This window comes from Ictalurus furcatus, chromosome 27 (assembly GCF_023375685.1).
Source record: "Ictalurus furcatus strain D&B chromosome 27, Billie_1.0, whole genome shotgun sequence".
Classification (NCBI taxonomy): domain Eukaryota; kingdom Metazoa; phylum Chordata; class Actinopteri; order Siluriformes; family Ictaluridae; genus Ictalurus; species Ictalurus furcatus.
This window is the reverse complement of record NC_071281.1, coordinates 3,557,907-3,572,500: the sequence shown is the minus strand read 5'-3', so window position 1 is coordinate 3,572,500 and position 14,594 is coordinate 3,557,907. Positions and strand designations below refer to the sequence as shown.

The following is a 14,594-nucleotide window of genomic DNA, read 5'->3' as shown; positions in this document are numbered from 1 at the left end:
TATGACTGATTGATTGCTTCTGTGGACAGGTGTCTTTTATACAGGTAACAAACTGATATTAGGAGCACTCCTTTTAAGAGTGTGCTCCTAATCTCAGCTCGTTACCTGTATAAAAGACACCTGGGAGCCAGAAATCTTTCTGATTGAGAGGGGGTCAAATACTTTTTTCCCTCATTAAAATGCAAATTAATTTATAAAATTTTTGACATGCGTTTTTCTGGATTTTTTTGTTGTTATTCTGTCTCTCACTGTTCAAATACAACTACCATTAAAATTATAGACTGATCATTTCTTTGTCAGTGGGCAAACGTACAAAATCAGCAGGGGATCAAATACTTTTTTCCCTCACTGTATGTATATATATATATATATGTATGTGTGTGTATATATATATATTATATATATATGTATATGTATATATGTGTATATATGTATATATATATATATATGTATGTATACGTATATATGTATATATATATGTATGTATGTATGTATATGTATATATGTATATATATATATGTGTATATATGTATATGTATATATATATGTATATATGTATATATGTATGTATATATATATATATATGTATATATGTATATATGTATATATATATGTATATATGTATATATGTATGTGTATATATATATATATATGTATATATGTATATATATATATGTGTATATATGTATATATATATATGTATATATGTGTATATATGTATATATATATATGTATATATGTATGTGTGTATATATATATATATGTATATGTATATGTATATATATATATATATATATGTATATGTATATATGTGTATATATATGTATATATATATATGTATATATGTGTATATATGTATATATATATATGTATATATGTATGTGTGTATATATATATATATATATATATATATATATATATATATATATATATATATGTATATGTATATATGTGTATATATGTATGTATATATATATATATATATATATATATATATATATATATGTATATGTATATATGTGTATATATATATATGTATATATATGTATGTGTATATATATATATATATATATGTATATATATATATATATATATATGTGTATATGTATATATGTATATGTATATATATATGTATATATGTATATATGTATGTATACGTATATATGTATATATATATGTATGTATGTATATGTATATATATATGTATGTATATATGTATATGTATATATATATATATATGTATATATATATATATATGTGTATGTATATATGTATATATGTGTATATATGTATATATATATATATGTATATATATGTATGTGTGTGTGTATATATATATATATATATATATATATATATATATATATGTATGTGTGTATATATAATGTATATGTATATATGTATATGTATATGTTAGGTCCCAAACTGACTTTCACTTACATAGAGGCTCTGAACTTTACCATCGCACAAATCACATGTGTATATAAATATATAAATAAATGCACATTTATACACAGCTGTAGTGAACACATTTTAAATGAGAGTAGTAAATACAAGCATCGGATTAAATCAGGACACTCGTAGAGATTTGTACGTAACGGATGTATGTTTGTGGAATTTAATAATAATTACGACTAGGAGATATTTAATACTAGTAGAGACGGGTCATCTCGTTATACTTCATTAAACCATACCTTCATCTCCGTCATGTCTTCCAGTTCGCCGATGACGTCTTCGGCGTTTGCACCAGCAGCACGGTGGTGGAGGTGGTGACGGTGAAGACGTTCGAGATGCCGCTGACCAGGAAGTCGCGCTCTATCCTGGTGGCTAAGCAGATTGTGAGGTTTTTTATTTTATTGGATGTATTTATTTAAATGTTATAAATATTCTGCATTACAGAAGTTCAGTGCGTTTGCATGACACTTTACACAGGGTTACGACGTTATGACCAGCTATTAGGGAGGAGACGTGTTTATTTTTAGCTACGTTCATAGCTGCTGTTTTTAACAGGAAATGAAACCCTCAGTAGATCGTGTGCATAGATCAAATCACTATGAACGTGGTGCTGCCGTCTAAAACTGAGGAGAAGCTAGAAGAAATGGGAGTGATGGTTTTTATATTGCAGTGTATTGTTTATTATTATTATTATTATTATTATTATTATTATTATTATTATGAAGAAGAGTAATTAATCACACTTGTAATGAAAAGTACCATTTAGTCAACATTTACTCTTTTTTTGGGTCCTACCTCTTGTTCTGTGCCTCAAAACCACAGGATGTCCCTCAAAGTCATATTTTCTCTGCTATGAACTTCGACCACTATGACCCATTTACATTTTGGTAAGATTCCGGATGCATGCAAATTTTTATTTATTTATTTATTTTTTTTGATGCATGGTCCACAGAAGGTGGGGTTTCTAAGTTCCTCTGAGGACCAGCCCAAGAGACACGCGCACATTTAAAATGCTCTTCCTCGATGCACACACATGTCTTGTTCTGATTTAATCACACACCGAATGAGATTTAAACACTGAAATAATTGCATAAACGTAGTTATTTTGTGTAATGTCGAAACTACGATTATTACAATGATTTGCACGTTCTAAGAAAAAAGTGTCATTTTATGAGCTGTATTAGTCTACATGTACAAGTATACATAAATCTTTGCTTCTTAGTCTTTTAATCTCTAATGCTAAGTGTGTATTTGTATGAACCGGGAGCTTGTGGTTTAATGCACCAGATACGAAAACATCGAACTGAAGTAATTTCGCTCTGGTTGTCAAGTGGCAACGCAGTGCCAAGACAAACTGACTCCTGTATAAGTGTGACTAGCTAGACTTCAGAACTAGTGGAAGGAGGTGTTTAGCTTGTGTGGCCTTATAGGAGCCTTAAAAGACTGTTCTGGTGAGTCTGAAAGTTCATAAGACCGCTGCACACCACTATGGGAGGGCTTGTGTAACCATTCCGGAAGCCGTGTCTTGCCAAAGCGATGTTTGTGGTTTCGTCACACTAGGACATGTACACCGAGCGGTGTTCTATCACCGCTACATCAAACAGCGTGGCTCAACGACAAAACCCGACCCCAGGACTTCCCGTATCCTGTCCGAACCCATCTCACTTCATAACTCTTGGGCGAGTTTCTCCAGAGCTTATCAGGCTGTGACTTGATTCTCACACGTGTTAGAAAACTGCTCGTAATTCAGGGAAAATAAGCAGGAGACACAGATTTAATGGTGGCGCGGGGATCTAAAGGTTGCTTAAGAGTCGCCCGCATGCCCAAATCACAGCCGAGGGTGCCAATACTTTTAATGTTCACTGAAAAATAAAGGTGTTTGAGTGGAAACGGTCACCAACGCACACAAGCGGTTGTGCGTGTTTTTGTGTCTGAATCTCATATCTTTGTACACTTGTGCGCGAGGGCACTAGGTCACTAGGAAGGGTGTTCATGTGCAGTCATGTGAAAAAATAAGTACACCCCATGGAAATTGTTGGCTCTTTTTTTTAAATTTTTTTTTTACATATTTAGATGAGCAAACATTTGATCCTCTTTGAAACAGTGCCTACTAATAAAGTTTAGGTACTTGAACAAAAACACAAGGAAAATTCGCTTCAATCATTTATTCAACAGAAATATCAATAAATGTGATTCTTCTGTGGAAAAAGTAAGTACACCCTTGGCCTCAGAGGCTAGTATTGCCCCCTTTAGCAGAAATTATGCGTTTTGCATAATTGTCCACCACGCTTGCTGGAATTTCTGACCACTCTTCCATGCAGTATTCTTTCAGGTGCAAGATGTTTGAGGGTTTTCTTGCATGTTCTGTTCGTTTCAAACTAACACCAACTCCCCTCCCCCCCATTCCATAACCCTTTATTTCCTCTTTCTGACGCATTCCTTGGTGGATTTGCTCGTGTATTTAGGATCATTATCCTGTTGAAAGGTCCACTTTCAGTTCAACTTCAACTTTCGGACAGATGACCTCACATTATCTTCAGACACTCATTGATATGATTCAGAATTCAGTCCCTGAGGCGGTGAAGCAATGCCAAATCATAACATTTTCACCACAGTTGGTATGAGGTGCTTCTCCTGAAAAGCTGTCTTTGGTCTGCGCCAAACAAGTCTATCTTTGCTTCATCTGTCCAGAGCACATTATTCCAAAAGGCCTGCAGGTCAAATTGTGCAGTCTGTTTCTGAATGTATAAAGGTGCACTTCGACACCAACAGTTGCAACACTTACTAGCAGATCATGTGATGAAATCTTGGGGTTCTTGGAGACTTCTTTATTTCATCAGACAGTCTGCGTGTGGGCTGAGTTAGCTGGGACGGCCAGTCCTGGACTAATCGGCAGTTGTTTGAAATCTGCGCCATTTGTAGATGTATTTAAATCTCTTGCCAGACTCCTAGCCATCCACAACCTTTTTTCTGAAGGCCTTACAGAACTCTTTAGATCTTTGCATGATGACACCAGACACTAGATATGAGAGGGGTATAAATAAAACCGGTTCCACCTGCACTTCCTCAGCAGGTTCGAACACCTGATTCTAACTTTATGGATTTGAAGGTGTGATAAATGCAGGGGTGTACTTACTTTTTCCATGTGACTGATCCTCTTTGAAACAGTGCCAATTAATAAAGATGATACACTATCAAATGACACACAAAATTGACATTTTGTCGTAATTTTCACATTTAAAATTACCCCCCCCCCCCAAAAAAAAACAACGTTTGCTTGTCCAAATATGTCAAAAACAACAATTTCCATGGGGTGTACTTATTTTTTTCCGCATGACTGTATGATCTACAGCTAAACTTTATAATTTAATGAGCGGTTATCTTTTAGTAATTTTAAATGATTATCAGACAGAAAAACGTATAAACATTAAAGTTCCTCCAACCGTTAATCAAGACATCTGTGACTGTTCTCTTCGACCAATCGACGGTTCGTGCCGTTTTGTAGCTCCGCCCACATGTCCCTACTCTGCTTGCACCGTACTTCGACAAGAAGACGCATTGCAGAGCTGAGCGGACAAAGGTTCAGGCAAGCTTCACAGAGCGCGGAAACTTTTAAGCATGCCCACAAATAGGAAGTGGCTAGTTTGCTGTAAATAAGAACCATATGGGTCAGAGCACACGAACCCACAGCGAGCAGTTCTCACTCACACACACACACACACACACAAACAAGCGCACTTGTGTTTTTCTTTAAACGTTAACGTGTAAAACCCATACCAAAGCTGGTCTCAGTTCTGTGTTTATAGTAAGACGCAAAAGCTCGCGTGCACTCGGAGACCTGTTTGCTGCAGGGTGTGTAGATTTACAGTCGAGACCACGTCGATGCATGCACACGTTTTTCTAACACGTGGTCACTGCAGTAGCAGGAGACTCTGCTTCACGTCTTCACTTCTGTTTCGAAACACGCGCTCGCTTCTGGGCGTCCAGTCCGAGGTAGAGATCTAACGCCAATTTTGTTATTTTAATAAGCGCCACCCAGCATTTAGAGCGTTAAGATGACTGCTTGTAAATAAACGCGCCCTTTTGATTGGCAATAAAAGTGTTCTACCTGTGTAACCTCACCCCAAATGGTTTTTGATCTATTTTTGTTTCCAGAGTAACCCAGGAAGCCCCTACAACCTGGCCTACAAGTACAACTTCGAATACGCCGTCGTGTTCAACATCGTGCTGTGGCTCATGATCATGTTGGCTCTCGCCGTCATCATCATCTCATACAACCTGTGGAACATGGACCCGGGCTACGACAGCATCATCTACAGGATGACCAATCAGAAGATCCGCATGGACTAACCGTGCATTCCATCGCAGTGTTGTTGTGTGTGTGTGTGTGTGTGTGTGTGTGTGTACACAGGTTTCTCACTTCCATCCATCCCATACGTCAAGTGTTTGTGTGTGTGTGTATATATAGCTCTAAAACGTCAGTTTGTGAATATTTATTGATGCCTGCTATTTTGTTGAAAATCTAAATGAATACGTATATGATATACACACAGCGGATGAATGAATTCGAACGAAATTGCGCTCACGTGTGGTGTTGTGTTCCTGATCTAGCTACATGTTGAATCAGCTGTATTTATTATTGTTTTGTTTTTTTATTCCTGATACACTGGACCATAATGTCTGATACTGATGTAATGGGGGTGGGGTGATGCACAAAAATTGCATGCAGTAAAACTTCACCTAGGTGTGATGTTAAAACTAGGAGATCGTTGGCGTGGTTTTATTTGGAAAAGTCAGAGACAGTTGGTTAAAAAAATGTTAGAAATATAATTGTTTGATCTGACATGCAGCGATTGAAGGCCAAAATGGTAGATGTGATATTCTAACTTGGCGATCTCGATTAGCTTAACCTCAACGCTCCGTCACCCGGTACGTTCAGCTGACCATGTCCTCTGACCATAACGTGAACTTTAGCCGAATTGTTTTACAATTGTCTTCAAGTGTAGAGGTGCAAAGTTCACTTGTTACCAAATAAAGTCTGCTGTTAAAGTTATGTGTTGAATCTGATTCAAATAATAACTGAATTAAAAAAACAGGTTCAGTAAATGATTATGAAATAATGTAGAGATTGTATTCAGGTTTTTGTTAAAAAAGGACTCGCGCTTTAGTTGCAAATCACACGTAGCAAAGCTCTTCCTGCCACTTTCTCTAAGGACAACGTGGCTTCGTGTCATAATATACCAGAGCTAAAGGTGCAAAACCACAGAGAAGGAAAAAAAAAAAAGTTGTCTGAACAAAAGTCGAGCACTTTGCACGAGCGGAGTGCACAATTTTGTTTCTTAGCAGCTGGGACAACACCTGTATCACAGACTTTTGGAGTTCGAGAGAAAAATCATTGTTTCCCATTTATTAAGGTGTTTAAGTATACTTAAAATTTAGAATCTCACTTCTAAATAAATCAATCTTTTAAAATGCTAACAAATGATCCGAACTGCCAAACTTTGGGAGGCTGGGCTTGGGAAGCACATCATAAAAACAAAAAAAAAGGCCACTTGTGTAATCAATTAACCAATTAATAACTGACTCCGCCTCTTTTCTTGGGTGGAATGATACCAAACTGTGGGTGGGCAATGACATTCCAAGTTGTCTTCCAAGATGGCCACTCATATACACGTACCGAGTATCAGTACTGGATCCGAACTCAGAGTAAAAGTGGAATTGAGTAAATCCAGTGTGTATTTTTGTAAAGTGTTATTTTTAAAGGATGTTTGGTTTGTGATCAATAAGGAGAAGAGAGCAGGTGAGATAAAGATATTTTATAAGACTTTATTTCATTGCACGTTTAAATGTGACACTGTAATCTAATGCTGTGTTTGACTGAAGGTCCTAACTTGTCATTTCTGATCTGTGACTAGGAAAAAAAATGAACGAAAGCACTCCCTTGACTCAGAATTCCTGCTCATCGACTCGTCTCCTCGACCCCAAGTTCAGAAAAAAAGGGCAAATCAAAATGGCTGCTTCAGCATCGGTAAACAATTTCTTACCTTTACCCGAGTATATTACTGTATTTACAAGTATTTGCTTTAGATCAATCAACATACAGACATATGTGCTTGTTAAAATATATATACACTGCCTTTATAGGTGAATATACATCGCTCATCGCAGTTAGCTGGCATGGAGGCGTCCATGGTTTCCCCCCACATTGTAGCCTGAATGCACAGAGGTCGAAAATGATGTAACTTCCAACTTCCTACACGAACGAGGTCAGTCTAAATGCAGCATAACTGAAACACTGTCAGGGTATTATGGGAAAATATCTTGTCCTGCGAGAGATAGACGACAATGCCTGCCCCCGACCCCCCACCCCCTTTTGTAAAATGTTTCTCAAAATGGCTGACACTAGTAGAAACACTAACTAAACATTATCAGGGTTTGAAACATGACTCATTTCAGTCCAATGACTCACTTAAGTGTCTCATAAGAATGTGAGTTTTTTGATTCGCAACTCGAACAGCATCTACAAAAGCACATCTATAAATTTAGCCCTTAAATAAAATAAAATAATAATAAAAAAGATTTGTTCATGCTTGTGAATCAGTTCATCTGGTTTTTCAAACGACTCATTAGTGAATTGTCCATACACGGAAGCTGCAGAAACGGGCCTTCTTTATGAATATGATGAAACGTCACGTGTGGTCCAAGGTGTTGCGTGGGGTCACTCCGGGTCACAGATTTACAAGAGCGTACGTGCTGTCGAGGTTAGCCGTCCTGACGGGTCAGTTCGTGCTGAACTGCACCTCGGTGTACTGAAAGAATGACGCGATGTGACAGGATTAATAAAAGCAACTTTAACACGTTAATGCATATGTTCAAGACACGACACGGTGGTGGAAAAAAATATTAAATGCAGTGCATTAGTGTGTGAAACTAAAGTATGATAAAGTTCACACACTTATGGACGTGTCTGCAACAAACCATGTTTTTTCACACTGCAGTGTAAGAGTAGAGCCGTCCTGGTGTGTGAACTGTTTGTATTGTACATATAACCACAGCGCTGTATGTACACCACAGCACAGGAATTATAAAGTGTACAAATCAATTGGATTTTTAAAAGTATTTTTAAAATGTACTAGTAACAGGATTATTTCTAAATATACCAAATATTTATTTACGCCTCCTTACTTTCAGTTCACGTTAATCTATTTGTTTTCATCCTGTAAACAGTTTTTTGTTTTATTGAGCACATTATCCAGAAGATTAATTACTAGTTAGCTATATAGTCGTCTTCGCAGCCTTCGTTTTTGTCGATATATTCTAAAGCGTAAACTGAAAACTGTAAGTTTATTTATCTTTATTTCATTATCAACGCATTTTCTTTGTATATGAACATAAAGATATATTTGCATTTCGAATATTTGCAAATGCATCGGGGCGTTTTAACAGCCGAGACATTTCTACGAACATGTATTTTAACATGTTTTACCAGCTCGTGTAACTGTCTCACTCACATTAACACGTCTCGGTCTGTGTAGCACGATGCAGCTTTCACACGTGGGACTTTCCGCCTTCGCTGCAGCAGGCACCGTACCCACATCTACAACGACTCTATCATCTAATTCATCTCAATAATTACACTAAACTACACTGATGGAAACGGAGTCCACAGTAGACACTACCACACCCGGGGATCTTCCTGATTGCAGGACAGTTTATTTTATCATTTAATTTAATTAATCAGGTGAAAATGACCTGGGTGTAAGTGCATGAAGTTTTAAATTGGAAAATCATTTAAAGTATTGTTAAAAAACAAACAAACAAAAACAAAAGGCCAAAAGAAAGAGCAGTTAGCCTACCACATGGTTGGTACTGTCCTGACGCGGCTGTAAACCAGGATCTGAGGGCTGTGCTCGAGTTTTTCGAAATCTTCTGCAGTGACGAACTGTAAAAACATAAAAATAAAGAATTAACTCAGCGACAGTCAGGACTTTGTTAACCGACTTTATTATACACATGAACGAGGCCTGTGTGTCAATAGCTATTAATAATAAATTATAGAATAGATCTTGTATTTTCTCCTGTATAAAGAACTATTAATATAATGAAATTAGATTAACTTTAAAATCACCTAAGGTCAATAGATAATCTTCGCTTCAGGTAGTTTAGACTTCAAGACCTATTTAACAGGCCAAAATAAATGTAGCCGAATTTGATCAGGTATACAGTTAACTTCATACACAAGGTATATTTTGCACAGTAAATATCTTATAACTATAAAATATGTCACAAGCATGCAATTTCAAGAACATCAGTTTGGAATTAATAGACTTTTTATGTATGTAAACCTTTTAATAATCTCATTTAAGGTCATAGACAATGCTAAGTCATTAAATTGACCAGATCAGTTGCGCAGGAGTATACTCAGTATATTCTCAGTTATTGACACGTCACCAGAATACACAGTAAATTAAACACACCTGGAACGGCCAGAACAAAGATCATTATTACTGATATGATGAGAATCGGCAAGAGGATGGCTTCTTTGTATCCTGTCTCATTCTGACATGGCTCAGTTTCACACGTCTGATTCTCTGGAAACAATTTGGAAAATTCAGACAGTTTTAATTCCACTATGCACACTAGTTTATCTACAATGGATTTTGTATCAGACACGGATGAAGGTCTGCATTGGGGGTCCTCAAAGTTTTTACACAGACAGGTACCACATTTGTAGAATAGTATTTTGTAATATTAATATTTCTCGGCACTGTAGAGATTTATGTTTTTCATCTTTCCACTGACAGAACATATTAGATTTAAGGTAACGGCTATTCCATTCAAGTGAGCAGTCAAACAGGCTAATAAGACAATAATGTACTGTATATAATAACTTGGATAATGGGCAGTTGTAATTATTTTTTTTTAATCACATAACTTAAAAAAATCCCAGAAAATCAGAAATGCTATAATTTTTTCAAACTATAAGTTTTTGGAGTTGTCAAAAGAAATGCATACACAATCAAATAATTTCTACACTAGAATTGAAATAAAACAAAAGTCGCTTCAATCAAAAACCTGTTCAACACGGTTATTAAAGGATATTACTGTAACTTTACTTTAAATAAACTCACCAGCTGAATGATTCCGGATGTAAAGTCTGATTCCACTGCTGATGTCGGGAGGTGAACCAGTTTGAGTTTGAATACAATAATATACTCCTAATTCATTAGTACTGATATTGTGTATAAATAAACTGCTGTTATATTGCACTGAGAATCTCTTGCTGAAGGTCATGTTTCTGTATTCCGGCACTGAAGGTTTACTCATGAAAGAGCGTAATATAAACACTGGAGGTTCTGACGGCTTCATCAGGAACCAGTACACATCTTTTACAGACACCTCACAGTTTAGAGTCACATTTTGTCCCAAATCTACCGACTTCTCTGTGAAACTTTCTGCAGCTCCACAGCACACAAGTAGATCTAGTAAAAAAAAAAACCACACACATATTAATGGTTAGAATCCACTCATCTGTTCAAAGAGATAAATAACTTCTAAGGTAAAATGGTGAATTAACAACTTTACTCACAGAACCAAAGTACCGTTGTCATGCTGACGCTGGAACCCTGATAAGAAGCACTCTGAAATCGTTCTGCTTCAGTCAGGAAACACTTCAGTTGTGTTTTAGATGCAGGAGAGCGGAAGCGCTCTGACCACAACTTTTTTCTAAAATCTCCTTCACTCTTTATGTGCTGAAAAGCAGCCTGATGTACACCCACAGCATTGAAATACAAATTTACAAGAAAAATACAAACCATTCACAACTGACCACTGACCTTTTATACCTCAGTGCTGTTGAATACTCAATTCTGACTGGTTGATTAATTTTTCCCCCCTATAAAGTAGTTCAGCTGCAAACTCATGTTTATATTAATGTGCTTGTTTTAATACGTCATTGTATTTATGGTCACAGCTCATTCAAAGTAACTTGTATGGTGAATGCTCCACATAAATAGTTTAAAAACAAAAAGTAATTGTTCATATGATGAAGTTTTCTGGAAGGAGATGTTTATTACACCTTTATGGAAGGAGTCTCCAGTGTCAGCACTTCGTATCAATCAGAGTTAAAGCTGTGACTTTAAGTTTTAACTTTAAGAGAGAATAAAAAGAGAAGCTGGGGAGGAAACAACATTTAATAGCTGCTGTAACATGCACCAATCAACCATAACATTAAATCCAATGACAGGTGACATGAATAACATTATTTCAATACACTGGCACCTGCCGGGGGGGGGTAATATTTATTAGTCAGCATGTGAACAGTCAGTTCTCGAAGTTGATGTGCTGGAAGCAGGAGGAATGAGCAAGCGTAAGGATCTGAGTGACTTTAACAAGGGCCAAATTGTGATGACTGGGTCAGAGCATCTCCAAAACGACAGGTCTTGTGGGGTGTTTCTGGTATGCAGTGGTCCAAAGAAAGAGTACTGCTGACAGGGTCATGGGTGCCCAAGGCTCGAAGGCGAGCCCGTCTGGTCTGATCCCACAGAAGCGCTACTGTAGCAAAAACTGCTTAAACTGTTAATACTGGCCTCAGCATTAAGGTCTCAGAACACACTGGTCAAATGGAATTTAGGAAGCTGCACTGAAATATGACATTCAAAATGCACGCAGACTAACCTTAACCCCTAGTGGTGCCTTAGCGTTATGACACATAACTTTATTTAGGATTATTATTCAAGTGGCTTCAAAAAGTCTGAAGAAGATGGGTTATTTTAAAGAATTTTGACATCAGTAAACAAAATCTGTTCTTACACATAAAATTTTAAAGAAGAATGAATGAATTTCACATGAATGAATGAATCACATTAAAATTATTTGTGTTTTCACATTAAAATTATACATTATTATACAACTCTCCGATTATGCAACCATGTGCTTGTAATCCGGGAAGAATGTGGTTTGGAGTTGTTCTGCTCTGGATGGCGGCATATGTTGCTCCAAAATGTGCACATATCTTTCTGCATTAATGCTGCCCTCACAGATGTGTGAGTTACCCATGCCATGGGCACTGACACACCCCCATGCCATGGGCACTGACACACCCCCATACCATGACAGACGCTGGCTTTTGGACCTGACGCTGATAACAGCTCGGATCAAGGGCGTAGGTTTGCAGTAGGGACATGTCCCTACCAATATTTTGTGAGGGCAGAATTGTCCCTACCAATATTTGCGCGAACTCGTTCGCATTATCTTTGGAGTGAAGTCATGTAAATTCCATAGCATACTCTCCCAGAAGCTGCAGGATTTAGGCATGCTAGCATTTGATTGGCTGAAAGGGAGGGGGCGGGGCTATCTGAAGGCTCACCTTACGTGCAAATATCGTGCTGCCAGTGTAGAGTACAGACACGGAGGTGAGGGCTGATCGGCTGACAATGGTAACTAAGTTATCAAGGCTGTCAGTCCATACCTCAACCATGGGCGAAAAATTTAGTCTTTCAGATGACTTTCCTTTGCTCTATTGCCTGCACAGCATACATAAAGTATTTTCCCCACTCCAACACGTTTTGTACTTTGTAGATATCATGCCACCAAAAAAACGATCCGACATCAGGAGCTTTTTCCCCACCCAAAGTGTAAGTAATAGGTAGTCAACTAACTGTCCAGTAGACACATTGATTTAAAATGAAAACCTGTTAGCGACCAAACGTCATCAGCCTTACACTGCGGAAAGTAATGTCAATTGATGTTAGTTAACCGTGTTCGCTAGCGTTAACTAGCAAGCTAACCCTGGCTTCTGTCATCTGCAGGCTAGCAGTCAGGTTGCTAGCTGGAACATAATATAGGTGCATATATGAAATTATGTTGAGTTGAATTTTAGTCTAGAAATCCCATGAAAATTTAATGAATGAGTCTGCAGGAAATTCAGCAGCAGGCTGCAGTAGAACAGGATGAAACAGCTGCATCTGGAGGGTTTCAGTTCCTAATTATGAATTGTATTTGGGAATTATAGGAAGGCATCAGCATTAAAGTCAGTCCAAACCTACGCCCTTGGCTCGGATGGTCCTTTTCCTCTTTGTCCCGGAGAACACAAGGCCGTTTTGTCCAGAAACTATTTGAAATGTCGACTCATCTGACCACAAAACACGATTCCACTGTGCTACTGTCCATCTCGGATGAGACCGAGCCCAGAGAAGTGGGCGGAGTTTCTGGACAGTGTTGATATATGGCTTCTGCTTTTCATAGTAAAGCCTTAACTTGCATCTGTGGATGCAGCAGCGAATGGTGTTTCACATCATCTTATTTCAACTTCTCACATCTCTATTAGTCCTAAATTGCCCCTGTCCCAACTTTTTTGGAACGTGTTACATGCATCAATTTCAAAATAAACGCTTATCTTAAAAAAAAAACCTATACATTTGATTACATAAAACATCAAATACTTTGTCTTTTTTTTTTTTTTTTTTAACAAAAAACGTATAAAGTCAAAGTACATTTACAAATCACTCCTCTGTTTTTTTATTACCATTTTCCACACTGTCCCAACTTGTTCGGAATGAGGGTTATAACGATAGTTAAGCTGAGTTTGTTTATCATTTGCACAGTATGCCGGGACATATGTACATTGAAATTCATGTGGTGAGGGTAAAATAAGCCAGTCCTCAAACCAGTCCACCTGCTATTCCTGTTTTCCTTGTTTTTCCTATTCCTAGGTCGGAAATTACCCCCCCCCCCACCCCCCCTTCACAGTTTTCTACCACCAGAGGGCGCTTTTCACCCACTCTTGTATTAATCGAATTATGCTTGCTCTGTGCAAGAAAATGAACTTTGTGAGGGAGTGGTTTAATTCATTACTAATGCTGATTTTTTTTAATTTGTATTATTAGCCCTGTCTTTTTATTTTATTAATGATTTTATATATAAAAATTAACTCGTATAATATTATCCTTTTAATGTGTATGTGATTGTGCCCTGCGATGGATTGGCACCCTGTCCAGGGTGTACCCCGCCTTGTCCCCGGTGCCCCATGACCCTGAAAAGGATAATCAGTATAGAAGATGGATGGATGGATATTATCCTTTTCCCACAGATCACTGGCTAGTACAAGTTTAATAGTGCTAGAAAAATATTTATGTATT

General features: G+C 37.2%; 2 protein-coding genes across 3 annotated transcripts in view; one reads left to right on the top strand and one right to left on the bottom strand.

Annotated features, from left to right (window-relative positions):
- LOC128602831 (CD276 antigen homolog) overlaps nucleotides 1-6,315 on the top strand; it is a 23,481-nt gene extending 17,166 nt beyond the window's left edge. Inside the window, exons 5-6 of one of the 2 annotated variants that reach the window (XR_008384887.1) lie at nucleotides 1,719-1,838; nucleotides 5,611-6,315. The gene's annotated coding sequence lies outside the window, so the exon portion shown is untranslated. The remainder of the gene's footprint in view (nucleotides 1-1,718; nucleotides 1,839-5,610) is intronic. The other variant, XM_053616906.1, reaches the window with a different exon arrangement.
- Nucleotides 6,316-7,345: 1,030 nt separating this feature from the next.
- LOC128602828 (uncharacterized) lies at nucleotides 7,346-12,126 on the bottom strand. Its single transcript, XM_053616899.1, has 5 exons — nucleotides 11,045-12,126; nucleotides 10,587-10,937; nucleotides 9,933-10,046; nucleotides 9,312-9,397; nucleotides 7,346-8,264 (listed from the first exon to the last, which is right to left on the bottom strand). Exons 1-5 carry the CDS (start codon nucleotides 11,271-11,273, stop codon nucleotides 8,235-8,237), a joined length of 810 nt encoding a protein of 269 aa, XP_053472874.1. The 5' UTR covers nucleotides 11,274-12,126; the 3' UTR covers nucleotides 7,346-8,234.
- Nucleotides 12,127-14,594: the final 2,468 nt, after the last annotated feature.